The 17,635-nt window shown below is 43.4% G+C and overlaps 1 protein-coding gene across 1 annotated transcript; it reads right to left on the minus strand.

Annotated features, from left to right (window-relative positions):
• Window positions 1-1,230: 1,230 nt before the first annotated feature.
• On the minus strand, window positions 1,231-13,773 carry rfwd3 (ring finger and WD repeat domain 3). Its single transcript, XM_038707092.1, is given in 14 exon segments — window positions 1,231-3,568; window positions 3,961-3,975; window positions 3,977-4,176; window positions 5,688-5,902; window positions 6,021-6,197; window positions 6,333-6,483; window positions 7,262-7,502; window positions 8,164-8,278; window positions 9,012-9,103; window positions 9,235-9,432; window positions 9,680-9,735; window positions 10,448-10,716; window positions 10,908-11,191; window positions 13,616-13,773. Coding segments are annotated over 14 exon segments (2,163 nt in total). The 5' UTR covers window positions 13,622-13,773; the 3' UTR covers window positions 1,231-3,424.
• Between the last annotated feature and the right edge of the window lie 3,862 nt (window positions 13,774-17,635).

The raw sequence follows: 17,635 nt of genomic DNA on the forward strand, positions 1-17,635 counted from the left end.
CAACACCATCTGTGGAGTGTTGCACAAAACGGAAATAAGAGCCAGCGTTTGATTGACTAGGACAAAAAATGGATCTTATCAAAACTCACACCAGGAAACATGAGTGTCATTTATTCAGGCGTGCAGAGCGCTGCTTTCCTTCACATACAGGAACAAGGAAACAGAAAACTTGCGGTGGTTTTAGGTAATTTGACACTTGTGGTGAAACATTAATGATTTGTTGTTAAGCCAGTGAACAAAACTGTGTTAACTGAAGACACGTTATTAATAAATATTATAGGTTTTATTTGTATTTTTAAGCTTTGTCAAACTGAAATAATTAAATCATTTTTATGGACATATTTCCAACCACAGAGCTCTATGAGCAGTGCATGTCATCCACTGAGTTTGCCACTTCTGGAGTGTAAAGTAGAACTTTACGAGCCTGCCTTGAATGCAGCATCTAGTTGGAGAAATGACGGAGCAGGGCTGAGTGTAATAAAGTCAAATAAAAAAGATGAATCTGCAGATGATCTGAAGTCAGTTGTTTCGTGCTGCTTTGAAAAATCACTTAAAGTGCAGATCGAGAAACCTGTTTGTAGTTTCCAGCTATTTGGTGACAAGTAGGCTACGTTTACTTTTATACAGTATTCAACTACATCATATGTCCCTCTTGTTGAATCAGAGGGAAATGTTGCACTCATTAAACTCACTAGTGTGTGAGTAGTTGCAGCACCACCGGACCACCAACACATCAGAAATCTAACTCTGATTTATTTGTCAAAGACAACCTTATACTTGTCATTTAAATAACAGGCATATTGTTCAGAGTCTGTATTATTCTTTAATATATTTTATATTCCTTGCAACTATTACTACTGAGCTTTGAGTGTGTGCCAAAGACTGTGTGAGTTTAATTCTAACCAATTTACAAAAACTACTTTTAGAATTTAAAAAGTCAAAAAATGAAATTTGACAATTAATGATTTTATTTCATTATTTAGTTTATAATTTCAAAATGGAATCGCAAACATATTTAAATTTTTATAGTATTATATTCCATCTTGCTTTAACATTTGCAGATTCTCTTTCAGCACCTTGCTAATTTAAAAAGCTCTACACGCACACTGGTGAGGGTCTGAACCACATTTCATTCATCCACTACTTCTTGAGATTTTTCAGTCTGGACCAAAGTGGTGAGCCGCCCGCCCCACACAGAGCTCAATGCTAAATCCAGCCCACTCGGACAACTTCAATTAAAAGGACTCATTTTTATTAACTTTGAAGTCGTACACAAACAGTTGGTAGCAAATATACATATATATACACACACATACACACACACACACCTTCCTTTAGAAAGACAACGAGGAAAGTAAAATGTTTTGGCACTTAATGTTCGGGCTCAGACGGGGGACTGAAGTTAAAAAGAATCGACTCAGTTTCTTCATGTGATCTTCGGTCTCAGGTGACTGTTTCAGAGCTGGAAGGTGAAGTCCTGCTTCGTTCAACTCGGGTGGGTTCATATTTTAAATCAAAGGGTAGAACGCTGGTACACCTCATGTATTTGTCAGCTAAAAATGGCGTTAATGTGCGCATCGGTATCCTGGTTGTGGTCTTATTCGGGAAAAGTTCTTAACATGGATCATGAGAAACTCTCGCCCTCTGAGCCGCTCTGTTCTGCAGCTACAGAGGATGTTCTGAAACCAGGACCAGGTCTTTCTATGCCACAGGATCCTGGTTTCTATCGGAGAACTCCTCTGGAGAATCCTCCCTGCTGTTCCATTGGCTGAATTTGGAGAACAGTCTGTGGATTTCTTTATTTTAACACATTAACTACAACTCAGGAACATTTGAGATCACTTCTGACCAGTTTCTTATCCCTTTCAGCCAACAGGTTCATTTCATCTCCGTGTGCAACCTGCTGACGGTGAACATCTACTTATTTCCGTGTGTTCACGCTGATGCAAACATATCTTTTCTAACCCGCTGCTTGTGGTGGATTCAAGGATCCTCTGACATCCCAAACTTCAGTTCCGTAGCTGCAGCGACCGGCTAATTCTGTCGTTAAATCAAATCCACAAAATAAGACGATGGGCAAACATGAACACTGTTAATGTTTTTCTGTTGTCTTCTGTTCTCTGGTCTTAAATCTTAAAAAAATTGACTGACTAAAAAATAAAGTATATATTTATCTATCAGTCATTTAAGTCGCTCTCTATACGGTGCTGATATGACTTGGAAAAAAATCAGCAGTGATGAAGAACACACATTTTTTCCTTCTTTTCCAAGCAGCCATCAGTTTAGATGTTAGAAAATATTAGCAGTTCTTACTTTACATGACCATTTGGAGAAAAGTCAGATCAATAATGGATCTTGTAAAGCAGATACCTCGTCACATTTCTAATAAAAATCCCTTACCTTGGTTTTTAAAGAATTATAATAAGGGTACGTAGAGAGCTGGACATTTTACAGTGTGAAAATGACCTCAAACACATCTGTCAGTTGGTGTTACGCTGATCATAAGATAACAGCGGCGGATATATTGATCAGGCTTTAGTATGGGAGATAATGCAGAGAAGATTTCTCCAATTAACCTGTGCTTGCTTAATTACCATGATACAACAAACAGACTTAGAGACGAAACAGCTGTTGGGATAATTGATCAATCATTTAAGCCTTTTTCTTTTTCAAGCAAAAATGCAAAATATTTGCTGATTTTATCTCCTCAAATGTGGCAACGTTCTGCTTTTGTCCTTCGTGATCATAAAATGAATGAGGTTGCTCGGATTGTTCGGAACATTTTCACCATATTCTCACATTTTATAGATAGCAGATTGACTGATAATGAAAATAGTAAGTTGGATCCTCAAACTTGCTGCTGACTGATGGACTGGACGAGTCAAACAAGTTCCACCAGTCTGCTAAACTGATTTTCATACTATACAAAAAGGAATGGGGACCAATGGCTGCCTGGACATGTAGGAAAAGACATGAAGCTGCGCACCCTGAAATGTCACAAGAAATGGAAAGCATCCACAACTTGTAGTTGATGAGCCTCCACATTTTCAGTATCACGTCCATCCAATACCGGCTCACACCTGGTCCCCACCAACAGGACAGAAAACACCTTCTGTTCACTCGGTCGGGTCAACGAGCGTGTTCACGTCGACGTTAATAATTTGGCCTCTGACTCATGTAAACACAATCTATTTACACCTGACTCAGGCTGCGTTTGGCTTTCTGTGCCAGATGCAGTAAGGCGGATATTTAGAAAAAAAAGAATGATGTTGACAGTGACTTTGAAATGTTTCTTCCCGTCGTTCCCTCCCAGTAATCAGTTTTTGTGTGTCTAAACGTACAGATAAAAGTTCAGCAGCATTTGGTTTTTCCACAGTTTCTCCTTGTGCTCTGGGACGCGCCTTGTTGTCTGGATGAAACCAGTTCACTCCCACCTGTAGATCTTCAGCATCTTCTCAGTGAGCGAGGCCAGGAAGTGCTCGCCATTCACCGTGAACGGACTGATGTCCAACACCGGGAGGTCTGCCGGAAGCTTCTGGAGCAGAGAGCCGCTGCCCGCGTCCCACACCTGAGGAGCATGAGGAGGTAAGATAAGAAAGGATGTTAGCGTTTTTGGAAAATTTTGTCTCTTTCAAATGAAAAAACAACAACTTAAAAACCCTGAATAAAATTAATTCAAAATGTACTCGGCAGCTTTGGACTCTTTAAAATGACAATCAAATCAAATTTCATTTTAAATACACAAGGTGTTTGGGATGCTTCGTACTATTTAAAATTACAATCAGCAGAAATTTACAAATCAAACTATATAAAATTTTATTTTACCAGAGATATTAGGCAACAGAAACAAGCTCTTTGAATTAACAAGACAGATTTGAAGGTCTGTTGAATGCAAGAATCACTTTGGTAGATATGAAAACATCAGGTCCTAAAATCTTACGACACACAGACAGGACTAACCATTGTTGAGTTTGAGAGCCTCGTCCCCGGCGCAGACCAGCGTCCCGCCTCCATCCGGACTCCTGAAAACGGCGTTCTTGGTGAGCAGTTTGCAGGACGAGCCGGCGCTGAAGGTCTGCACGGGAGAGCAGGAGCAGCTGGGCAGCTGACTCGAGTCCTGCTGAGGCGTCCTGTTCAGAGACATCAGGACGCAGCGCAGAGACGGGTTGGAGCGTCCTGCAGAAGAGACGGGACACTTGCTCACAACATTACACAAAAATAATCTGCACGTGACCGAACGACGTGACAACCGACATTTCAGACAGCGTCCGTTCTGCGGTAGAGGAAACTGCGTCCCCACAAAACAGATGATCTCTTTGTGTTTCTGTTTGTCTTTTTCTTTCAGGATATTCAGAACATGTACAAAGGATGTGGGTTTTTAAGCATGCAGGAACCTGCGTCCTCTCCAGCAGCCAGCAGGGGGCGACTCCCCCGGCTGCAGAAAGAAGTGTGAGAAAGTGTTTCTACTTGTCAGCTGATTTATTCCCTCAGTAAACACTTTCCTGATGAGTTTATGGTCTCAAGTCTTCAACACAGCATGATGTTCATTTTTTTAATAAATTATGGTCCCGTTTAGAGGAACAGAGACCAGGAAGCAGGGGAGGCTTCAGGGCGGGGCTACAAGCTGATTGACAAGTCGCTACCACGGCGACCTGTTAGTCAGGACAGAGGCGTCGAGTATCCACTGCACTTTGTACATTTAACGAGCAGTGAACTTGTTTCGAGTGCTGTCGGAGCTCTGACCCCTTCAGTGTGTTTTCAGTTCATCAAAGTTAATGTTAACATTTTGGTCTTCTTCAGAAGACACTAGGCTCAGCGGTTTCTGTTTTTCCAGCGAGTACACTTCGTTTTAAGCCTGTTTTCTTGCGAGCCAAATATTACAAATGCACCTTGCTAACCAAGCTAGCAAACTTCATCCTCTCATTAGCATTTGGGACATTTCTCGTTCCAAACAACCAAGATGGCGACGGCCAAAATGCAAAACTGGCTGTGTTTTTATCAAGTCTGTGTTTCTAAGATTCTCAACTTGTCTGATGTGCGTCGATGGTGTCGAGTGAAGAACGTTGAGGTGTGAGCTTGTTATTCACAGAGTGGCAGATACGAGCCGTCAGTAGCAGCTTCGAGTTTCCCGTGTTAACCCTCCATCTCACTCATCAGCTTTTTTTTTCCTGCTGCTTCACGCCTGACGACTGGTGTGAATATTTTCACTGCAGACTTTGCACACAAATAGTCTCATTTTCATAGAAAAATGATTTAAAAAAAACTATTATTATTTGGGGCAGTTTGGATTTTGTTTTAAGGTAAAGTTCTCTTCTGCGACGTTCAGTGGAGATTTACGCATCTGTCAAGCTGCTGTTCCTAACTGGTCGGTTCTTTATGAGGAGACCTTCCAGACATTTTTAGGAGTCAAAATGGGCTCCTAATAATCAGACAGTAGTTGTTGAAGTGGCTCTGGAGCTGCAGTATCAGCTCGTGCTGATGTCTCTGCTTCGGGGAAGCATTTTATTTTTTAGTTGATAAATTTTAAAAACACCAATTGCTGTGTAAATACTCCGTCAAGACAACACCGCTGAAGAACTTGTTGCTTTGGGATTTTTAGGTTATTTTGAAAGTGGCCTCAGCTGATCCTGCCAAATCAGCTGACTGGCTATACGATACTGGTTGAGTTCGCGGGGTCGGGGTCTCACCCGGCCTGTAGGTGACCAGACAGTGTCGGCTCTCCGTCTCCACTTGGATGTCAGTGCAGCCGGCGGTCTCCAGCGGCAGGACATGCGGTCTGTATGTGGTCTCGTTGACCTGCTCCCAGAAACACCCGCCTTCCAGAGAGCCGGCGATCAGGCCGCCGCAGGGAAACGAGCTGGACGCCGCCCGCGGGACGTAGCACAGAGACGCAACCGGGCATCTGGAAAAATCCACAGTTCACAAGTTATTGCGAGAGGTGGTGAACTACTGATGTCCTAGTGGACGGCTTAATGACCACATCCACACTCAGAAAGCCTGGTGTGTTAGTGCGAGTGTACCTGGAGCGAAGCGGCTGCAGCTCCTGGACGTGCGTGCTGGTGTCTCTGGTGTCGTAGACGAGCACAGAGCCGTTGCTCAGACCTGCGTAGACGTAGTTACTGTTGTCCAAACACCAGCAGCAGCTCCACACGGGTTTACCTGCGTTGTAGGTCTGAACCACTGTGTTGGTCAGCAGACTGCAACACACACAGAGTCAGTCCACTAATCACACGAGAACATCATTTATTCTCATCAGCTCTGTAGGACAGAGGTATAAAACTCAAGACACACGAGATACCAGTGCAAAGTTAGAGGATTTCCTCTGTGTGTACCTGGTCAGTTTGATGGTGTTGTCCAGGGCAGCAGACAGCAGCAGACTGTCATTCTGTCTGTTGAAGGACAGACCTCGGATCTGTTTACTGTGGATGGGGACGTACTGACTGGCCTTCATGTTGACAACGCTCACCTTCTTCACCCCACAACCTGAAGGAGGGGACAGAACCTGTGAGTCTTAACGGTCACAAATCAGAGCTGGCTGACCATATTAGTCTTTGTGAAAGGAGTCATCTAGTGTTAGAAAGGGTTTACAGACAAGTGATGGCTTTGTTTAAATAACGCACGCTCATTTATCATTGGGTGATATTTGCTGTCCCTAAAGTAGCAACTGTAGCACTGACCAGTTCAATCAGCACTACGAGCACTCCCTCCAGAGCAGGGACTTTAGACTTTCTGTAACTACTGAGAAAACAAACGTATACCCTGTTTCCTCTGGCTGAAACCCAGATAAAGTCTCAAGTTCCTTAAAAGATTGCTGAGCTCATGAAAAAGTTCCAGTAATTTTAAAAAGGTTACAACTCACATCTTGGCCTGAAGGTGGTGCTAAAGGAAAGCTCACGGAGGACTCAACAGGGAAAGTCTCATTAACATTTCCCTGCCCTGAAAATCAAGTTCCAGATGTAGGAAATAAATAAATATTGATGAGAGCAATCACAAACTAGAATAATAAGGTCTGCAGGTTTATCCGTTGGCTGACCGAGCACTTCCACCAGGTCAAATGTGGAACAAAGGTAAACTGACCTGTGAATCCGGCTGAGATCGCACCCAGACAGGAAGTGAATGCTTAGATTAAAGTAAAAGGGAAACAGAGTCTGTCTAGATATCTTGCTCTGGGCCAAAGTGCGGTACTGACAGATGGATTAAACAACGCAGCCATCTTTAGACCCGCTAAAAGGTTAAAAGGACGAAGGAAGAGGCGTCTCACCAGGCACCAGTGTGGACTGAGGGGAAGGCTGCGAGGCCAGCAGGCAGCTCAGAGGTTCACAGTAGGATAAAACCCTGGAGCCTCCGGCCTGAGACACCAGCACCGCCTTGGAGAAACTGTACTGGGCCGTCCTAGACTGAGACGGGCCGAGGAGGAGCGAGGTAGACGCCGAGGAGGACGAGGAGGAGGACGAGGACGGAACTGAGCTTCGACCGGCCTGGGCCATCAGAGTCCTCAGCTCCTGAACAGACAGAGCGGGGGGAGGAGGTTTTAAGCTATGGAAGCTAAAATGTTTTTCATTTCATCAGTTAATCACATTTATTCTCCTCAGGGATTTATGTGTAAATGCATAACAACATATATTATTCAAAGCCTCTTAAAGTATTCATTTAAAAACTGAAAAATCTATTCTTCTTATTATAAAATGTTTATTTTTTGAATACTGTCATTTACACATCAATCATCATACAAATAACATGTAAAGTTACTTTTATTTATGAGCCAAATATGTTTTTTTATTATTCTTTAAATAATCAGTTTGCAAAACAAATATTTTCTTAAAAGGCTTTTGTTAATTCAGTTTACTCATCGTCATCACCGATCTCATAATTTATGGCATTAAAAAAGCACACATTTATAAACTGATCAAAATTAACCAATTATTTCTATGGCACACTAACGACTCCTTAAAAATCAGGAGAACTAATCAAGAAAATATCAACACACATCTTTAAAGGAAAATATTAAGCAAATTAAAACGTGCAAGGTTGGACAACGCTTGGCAACATGGAAGAGGGGGGGCGACTTTATCCCCACGAGGATAATATTGATCTTTTATCAGATTCAAGGTCGAAGTCCTCAAAGTTTGAGGGAATTAGAACAGTAAGAGTCATCGCTGATACCTGCAGTTCTTGTTGCGCTTGTCCATATTTGCTGGTGACGACCTGCAGTTTCAGTTTGTACTGAGCTGATTCCAGTTCAGCCTTCCTTCTTAGAGACTGCTCCTGCTCCAGAGACCTACACACACACTAACCGTTTAATACCAATCCACCAATACATTACCATACAAATTCAATTTTATTCATATAGCGCCAAATCACAACAACAGTTATCTCAAAGCGCTTTTCATAAAAGAGCAGGTCTAGACCGAACTCCGTGATGCTATTTTTACACTACATTTTACATCATACACTTCACCTACACAGTAACAGTGAGGGTGTGTTGGTATTTTAGAAGAAATACAAGTTAGACAGATGCGTCACGTATCATTGGGACAATTAAACATATTCTAGGAACTTTTGCAACACAGCTTTGAGTTAGTAAAAGTTAAATTCATTTTTAAAACGCTCTGCCCTAACCCAGTCTTTGTGCTTCAGTAAAACACAGCCTGCATCTGTCTTTTACACAAATATTATTTTAGAAAGTAACAGCAGCAGTAATCATGTTCAACAAATCTGTTCATGATACACTCACATCCTGTACAACTGCACCATGCGGATGAGACAAGGCTATTAAAGGCTGCAAAAATCTACATATATAAGTATGGACAGAACCTGTTACTGCTCCATAAAAAGAGACACTTCACAATATTTGAGCCCAAACCTTTGTGACCCAGCTTTCAATCTTACAGGAGACGCCCGTTTCACACTAAGAGGTCAATTTCAGGTTTAAACATTATACTTTATTTCATCAAGCTGAAATGAAAAGTGCCTCGCAGACACACGCCGTTGGCAGGGAAACCACCACTCACTTCTTTAAGATCTCTTGCTCGGAGTTGTCGAGCGCTCTCAGCTTTGGAGCGTACAGCAGAACGATGTCTGAACGTTTGGCTTTCTTGTTGCACTAAAGGGAAACAACAGAAACACATACTCAACAAAGCCCCGGTGGGAGGTGCATGATGTGACAGCAGAGAGACGGGGGCGGAAAAATAGGACTGACACAACTTCCTGTTAAAATACGGTGACCTCGCTGACCTGTGGACATTTGGCGGCCGGGCCCTGAGCTTTCAGCCAGCGCTGGATGCAGGTGAAGCCGAAGAGATGTCCGCAGCGCAGAGCGGACAGTCTGTGTTCGCCCGCTGTTGTCCACGCCTCAAAGCAGATGGTGCAGATATCGCCTTCGCCCTCCTCGCCTTGCGACGACTGGACAGAAGCCGAGGTCATAGGGACCGGCTGGAGGTGGAAATGAGAAGAGTTTCAAGCTACATGGAGACTAAAACATCAACAGAAGTCAGTGCAAGAGACAAAAATGTTTCCGCTGCGCTACAACAGAAAGACATCTAGTTAAGCATCTGTGTGGCGCTACAGGTCCAGGAAACTCAAGTTTCCCACCTGGGCGGCGGTGTTGGGGTTATTTCTAGTAGCCTAGAAGATTATTTCTCTCGAGAAAGAAGAGCGACCGTAGAGGTCTGAACGTTACCTGGACGTCCTGCTTTTGAGCTTCGGTCCTCTCACCATCTGCGGCTGAACTGGAGTCTGAACACAGATGAAAAGGAAAAAAAAAGAAATCCAATCCACTTTATTCATATAGCACAATTTAAACAACAACAGTCACACTAAACTTTCTAAACACAACAGACTCTGCACTAGTAAGGACTTCAGTTGATTTTTAATATTTAATTGCATTAATTATATTTCTGTAATATCTAAGTATTTTTAACTTTTATCTCCCAGGGGAATAAACTGAAGTGTTCCTGTGTTTTAGTGACTGGAATGCAGTTAATTGGTAGCCTACAGTCCTGAAAGTCTGTCAGCTCCTGATGTGCGTTAGTGTTTCACACCTGGCCACGTTTTCTCCGCAAAAACAGGATGTAGCGTTAAATGTTCAGCGACTGAAGGTCTGCACAGGACGACGTTTTCAATAAAAGGCCCTTTCAGAAAAGAAGCGATCTGCACTGCGTGGAAGCTGCTCAGCACTAAAGTTCAACTACTTTGGCCGCGGCGGGCAGTTTAGCGAGCGTAAAGTAGCCTCTGATAAACACCACACTTACGCTGGTGCACCGCTCCTGTAACTTTCTTTTTGTTTTGTGCAAGTTGCCACAGTTTCGGTGTGGCGGAGCCTTTTCGATTAATTAACCGTGACGTTTTAAAGCGCGGTTAATAGTGAAATCCGGTAATCGCTGCATCCCTCCACCGCACGGGTCTGTGAAAACCAGTGAACAGCAAAGTAAATGCTGGTGAGACTCACCGGTGGGGCCGGCTTCCTGTGGTTGCGCGAGTTGGATGGAGAGGTTAAGGCGAGGACTGGCAGGCGGCACGGGGTCGACTGGCCGCGCAGCAGCAGGTGCGCCTCCTTCATCCTCCTCTGCCTCCTCCTCCTCGTCAGACTCGCTGATCTCTGTGGTGCTGCCGGACTCTGGTTCAGCCACACTAGCAGCCGGCGCTCGGAGCAGGAAGTCTGGAAAGCCTCTGGAGGGCGCGGCAGTCTGGCTGGGGTAGTGCACCCTGAGGCCCTGCCTGGAGCAGCACACACAGTTTAACATCACAGGAAGACACATTGGGACAAAACACAGCTGCTGAGAGGAGACTGGAGGGTCTTTGACATTTACAGCTATTTAAAATGGTCCAACACTTCTTTAAAGGCTCTGCATAAGAAGATCAGAGACGAGGCATAAACCAAGCTTTCACTGTGCGTTAGCTCTGGCTACCTGAGTCTCCTCCGTATGGGCGCCCCCTGAGCTGCTGAAGGTGTGGACGCAGCGCCGCCCACCGCTCTCTGACTGAACGCCCAGGTGGCGGGAAGCCTGGGCGGTGCGTGAGCTGCCGTCGGCCTTCCTTCGTTGTCATCATCGTCATCCTCGTCCACCTCGGTGCTGCTGCCAGAGTCTGAGATGACGTGCGGCACGTTGGCGTCCTCGGCTGCAGGAGCAGCCGCCTGCCTGCCGCCTCTTGCCTGCACCTCCACCGGGGAGTCTACCTCCATGGCCTCCATCTGCACAGCAGCACAGGTGGGAAAGGACACAGGCGGCCCTTTAATATTAGACGATGTTCTGCCAGCACGTCACGTCAGCAAGGTTTCATGTTAAATCCCTCCTTCCTTCTGTGTTGTTCCCAGGTATGAATGAAGGTTTCTCTCCAAGTGTGCGACCGATCCATCTACAACACGGTGCAACCCTCTCTCTCCTGTTATCAGCACCTTTACTGACCTCTCAACCCCGTATGTTCCTCTTCTGGGATGGTGATGACGCAGCGGATAAGACACGTGCCTTTTGTGACAGATGTTTCCCTGACACTTAACCCTTACTTGCTCCTAGGGATGGGGATCGAGACCCGGTTCCAAAATGTCTCTAAACCCTAAAATCAATAAGGTCCGAGCTTATGGATACTGCTATGGAGACTCGCGGGTCCTGTGATGTAACGTTATGGCAGCAGAGCATCAAATCTGATTTATCTTCAAACGCAATGGACAAGAAAACTAATGTTTATTTACTGATGGCACTGAAACGTGGTATTACACCGGGACTGTTTATCATCGGGCTGCAGCCTCGGCCTGCTCTCTGTTGTGCGCGCACACACGGCGCCCTGCAGAGACAGACGCCGCTCCGTCGCTGTGGAGACAGTGAAGATACGTTGGCTCCAAACTACTCGAGATGCAGACAGCGGCGCTCGTTATGTGCAATAAAACCTTCGCGGGTAAAAAGACAATACTTTATCAGTGCACTTGTTTGTAAGGCAAACATGTAGAAAGGGTTCATTTTAAACTGCTGTGTCCGCAGACCCTCATCCTGCGTGTCCTATTCAAGCACAGCTAACGTTAGCTCGGCAATAAGGCAAACGTTAAAAACAAGATAACAGAAAGCTGAGAATGTGGCACACTGTTAAAAACTCTGCTGCTGGCTGAGACAAACCAGCCGCTCCTCCTTCCATCAGGTGACGTTACCTGCAGGCAGTGATTAACAGTAGAGAGGAGGAGGATCAGGGTCACTCAGTGTTGTGATGGCAGGTATTGACTGTACGGTGACTTTGCTGTTGTAAACATTAATGTAGCTGTATTTAAAATATTAAATTCTAATCCTATAATTTATTTTTTTTAAAACCCGCCAGGCAGCATGTTTATTTATCAAAAGTCATCTCAATATTTAGGCTATTGAATATTTTCCTCACCCCCTGCAGGCCTACCTCAGGCCCGTTGGGTCTCGTCTTTACCAAATAACAGTCAAGTATCGATACAGGATCATTAAGCAGTCTCAATAAGGGTATCAATATCAATGAAAATTAACGATTCCCATCCCTACTTGCTCCAGAGGTGTGTGTCCTCTGACATAAATAGCAATTGCAAGCCTCTGCTAAATGACTAATTACTGAATTCAATTCATAGCCTGAGGTCAAAACATATGACCACGGGAAAGAGAAGAGCAACACGCTGGGCCACAGTGCTTACCTCACAATCTCTGTAAAGGCATTTCAAAAACTGATTTGATGTATTGTTTGTTGTTGTAATTGATTACCACTGTGTTGTTGTATTAGTGTCTGATGTTTAACACCGTTTTAAATGTTTGTTTGAACTTTAAGAGGCACATTCAATATAACTCCCTGCTGCTGTTCAACACAGCCTCTTAAAGCTGGCAGCATGCGTGACACATTTTGTCAAAGTAGCTTTCAGTAAACACCAAAGTCCCTCCTGCAGCACAACCAGAAGGGCAGAGGAAGTCTTCTTTGGGGGATAAAGAAATCTAACATACTGTCATATATCTCAGATGATACTTTAGGGCAGTACAACAAGAAGCTGCAGGAGCCTCAATGAAATAGTGACTTGAGAGAAATTTTACCTGGTTTATCTCTTATATATCCTTTTATAATTAATTAAGCTATCTGTTTTCTGTCACCGCAAAAGCCTCCCGTTGCGTTCCCCGGGACCAGGTGGCGCGTTCCCCGGGACCAGGTGGCGCGTTCTCCGGCTAAGCACTAAACTATAGACCGGGGTCGCCGAGGCCTTCAAAAAAACAGAGCCAACAGCAGCTGCTTGTCTTTTATTCAAACTTTTATGAACATGACTTTTGATGTAACTTCTTAGCATATACGAAACGTTATAAAATATGATAGAATAAAAAATAACAAAAACATTTAGATAGTCTGGTAACCACGGACACAGGAGCTAAAGTTAGCTATAGCATTTGTGAGGTTGTGATGCCGCGGACAGGCGCTTAATACCTTAAATAACGCTGTTACTGAAGTCAACACATAAAGAGCTCCTGATGATATTAACTGACGTGTTATTGCTGTAAATACGCTTAGGAAATGAGTCATCTTAACGTTAGGTGGCTCGTTAGCGCGGTTAGCTTGTTATGCTAGCCGACTCGGCTCCGCTCCGGTTGTTGTAGCAGCAGCGCGGTGAGAAGCAGACTCGTAACTTTACCTGCATGGAAGTGAATGTTTAACAGCTGCTGATTCCGCTCTGTAGGATCACACAGGGTAACAACATGGCTCCAAATGTAGCAGGTCACACAGGGACCGTTAAAGCTTTCAGTCCCGCGAACAGGGCTCGAATCTCCCGGCGCGACTTCACTCCGCCCGCCCCATCCTGCCGCAACGTCACCAACGCCAAAGATCATACGTTGACAAGATGAATCACACGCACAGTCTACGCTCACCGGAGAGGGGCGATTGCTCTCTTCTTCTTCTTCTTCATCTTCTTCTTCTTTGGGTTTTCACGGCAGCTGGCATCCATTGAGTTGCATTACATCCACCTTCAGGTTTTATTTACTCTTTGCTTCCATTCATATTAAATCCGCCTATCTAATCCGGTCACCCTCAGAAAACCAAATATCCATTTCCTACCCTCCACACTTTCTCCATACTCCAATAAACTTTTTACTGTATCATCTATCCGTCCTATTTTTTTTAACTGTGTTATCATTTCTTGTCTTTCCTGAGTAAATTTGTTCTACTGTTTGAGGCCTCCTGACATTGTTCACACATTCCTGTAGGATGTTTTCCTGTAATTAAAAGTGTGCTGTTTTGTTGATTGCTATGCCCAATTCTCAGCCTACCTATTATCACCTGCTCTTTCCTCTTTGCTCCCCTACTTTGCTTTGGATTTCGTGTAAATGTCTCCCTTTTATTGCATTATCCCAGCTCTGTTGCCATTGTTGATTTACACTTCTCCACACTATGCCTTTCCCCTCTGATTTTGACTTCAACATCTCCTTTTTTAACTGCTTCTTTTGCCACCTTATCTGCTTTCTCATTTCCCTGAATTCCCGAGTGTGCAGGGACCCACAGAATATGACATTTTTCCCCTGCCTAGCTATTCTTGAATTCATAAATAAGACTTCATACTGCAGGTCCAGGTGACTTCTAGTTGTGCATGTCTTCATGCTTATAAGAGCTGACACAGAGTCACTACATATTAATATTGCCATCAATATGGCAAACTGCAAACACACTCAGACAATCAGATGTTCTTTTGCTAAGTTCTAACTGATAATTAGGAACAACAACTGCAGACCCTGTTGTATCTGTTTGCATGTCCTTTGACCCATCTGTGAAAATCTGAATACTTTCCTTATACTTACATTCCCTATAGCTATAATATACACTAGTTAAATCGGCATTCTTGTTATTGCGTTTAATCTCAAGTAGTTCTAAATCTACACATGGTACTTCTAATTCCCAGACAGGTCTGATAGGCCACACCACATTTGCACCAAACTCTTCATCATATACCCCTGTATCCTTTGCCATTTGCTCTCCTGTCCACCCAAAGCTTGTTTTTTGTGTTGTCTGCTTCTCCCAGCACGTGTGCAGCACCCTTTTTGCTGGATGGCTATCTCCATGCCCTCTTAAATTGACCCAATAATTAGCCCCCAGCTGCTTCCTCCTCCACCACAATGGCATTTCACCTGCTTCTACTTGGAGAGCACATACTGGGGAGGTTCTAACCGCTCCTACGCACACTCTTAAAGCCCGAGCTTGTATAACATCCAGGTCTGCTAACGCAGATTTGGCTGCTGAACCATATATAATACTTCCATAGTCTAACCTTGATCTTATTAAGGCTATATATATATGTATTTCAGCAATGCTACATCCGCTCCCCAACCCAGTCCTGCAAGACACCTCATGACATTTATAACTTTTTTACACTTATTAACTACATATCTAATATGCTCCCTCCATGTTAATCTCACATCAAAATACACTCCCAAAAAACGAAAACTTTTGACTCTCTCTAAATTATTTTCATACAATTTCAAATACACGTCCTTGACTTTCTTTCTTGTGAAGAACATAACTTTTGTTTTTTCCACTGAAAACTTAAATCCCCATTTTGTTCCCCACTTTTCGACTTGATTAATTCCATCTTGCATTTTCTTAGCCACATATTCCACATTTCTCCCTCTTTTCCACAATGCTCCATCATCTGCAAACAATGATCTCCCCATATCAGTTGGAATGTTTACAAATACATCATCTATCATAATGGAAAATAAAGTTGGACTTATTACACTCCCCTGATGTCCAATTCTCTACTATATATTGGCTAGATAGTTTTGCTTCTATCCTCACCTGAATAGTTTTTCATTTTAAAAGTCCATAATCCAATTGATCCATTCTCCCTCCAACACCCATGAGGTTTAGTTTAATTAGCAATCCTTCCTTCCGTAACATATCATATGCCTTTTCCACATCAAAAGTACTGCAACCATTGTCTCTTTATTTACTTGGGCTTTCCTTATTTCATCTTCTAGTCGCAGCACTGGGTCTATGGTACTCCTTCCCTTCCTGAAACCGCTTTGGTATGATGCCACCATTTCTCTTTCCTCCAAGAAGTGTTAACCTCTCATTCACCAACGTTCCATTAACTTACAGATATGAGACGTCAAGGCAATTGGTCTATAGCTTCCAGGTCTGCTGGCATCTTTTCCAGGTTTCCTTATTGGAATTATTATAGCCTCCTTCCAGCTCCCTGGTATTATTCCATCTACCCACACTCTGTTATACAACATCAATCATTTTTCTTGCTTTATCATACAATAACATATTTCATCTTTCCCTGGCGCCTTCTGTCCGGCTTTGTCTAGTGCCCTTTTTAACGCTCCTATTGTAAAGGGGACATTCAGTCCATCCTCCACACTACTTTTCCTACCTAAAGCCTCCATATTTTCAGATTTTGTTTTCTCTCGACCTCTTCTACCTTCTTCCTGCATATTATTTGAGTTATGTACCGTAACAAAGGTTTTTGCCATTAGCTCTTCCTTCTCCCTATTTGTTACTGCTGTCTCATTACCCTCAGCCGGAACCGGGTAACTCCATGGCGATTGCTCTCTAATCAACATACAGTATTTCAGAATTTGCAGTAGTATTTGATGCCATTCCATCAGGCGCGATAATAGAAATACAGGCAGACCTCCACCTACCTCCGTCTCCCCTCCCAGTGTCACCAGTTGGAAACATTTGAGTGAGTTTCTCACCAGTCCATTGCAGGGACGTGTTATAATATACTTTGTAAATGGCATTGACTGGGAAACAGTCTGGATGATTCCTCCCAAACACCTAATTATAAACAAGGCGTCGTCTAGAACAGGGACGTGCACAGACATTTTGGTGTGCAGGGCTGAAGTGAAAAAAAGGGCACTTCTAATAACTATTTAAACAAATCGTTAAATATATTAACACATCTCGGACTTCCTTACCAAAATCAGGAGGTTGCACCAAAATACTGCTAGACTGGTAAGATCTTGTACAATAAACACACACGTTTAGATTTCTTAATATTACATTTTATTTCTGTTCAAAATTAAAACCTGTTTTATCCAAATTCTCAAGAATCAGTAAGCTTTTAATACCCTTGAGATACCATCTCAGGGGGACATATAATCCTGTAGCACCAACTGCACCTGGTTTTTGTGGGAAAGTCCCAGAGAGCAGGCGGCTGCACTGTGAGCTGAAGACAGGGCCTCAAATGGTGACTGTGCATTGACTCACAGTCAGCACACGGACAGAGGCTATTCTTGTACTGCTTCTTCATCCTGCTGTGAGTCTCCCTCCCTCTCACACTTCTGTTGTCCTTTTGTTGACCCCAGGCAGTCAGGCAGAGAGCGACGCACACACACAGTTTAGGTCCTTGTTGCAAAGCGGGCCCTTGCTGAGTACACAGATATGTTTTATAGTTCACATTAAATCACTTTCTGATGTTGCAATTCATTTTCTTTTTTGTTGGTAAATTAACCGGTATGACTAATTGTTTGTACATTGTTATAGCAAAAAAACCTCACAGGTAGAAGAATTAAACTCGAAAATATCCTGGTCTTTGCATTTCAAAGAAGTTTGTTTCTAACTTTTACATGTATCCAGTAAACTCTATCATCTGGATACACAGTGGTACCTTTAAAATGTCATGTTATGACCAGTGGAATTACAATATTTTTTAAGT

Source organism: Micropterus salmoides, unplaced genomic scaffold (assembly GCF_014851395.1).
Source record: "Micropterus salmoides isolate LMB-PRFRI ecotype aquatic unplaced genomic scaffold, ASM1485139v1 Ms_hic_scaffold_8, whole genome shotgun sequence".
NCBI lineage: Eukaryota > Metazoa > Chordata > Actinopteri > Centrarchiformes > Centrarchidae > Micropterus > Micropterus salmoides.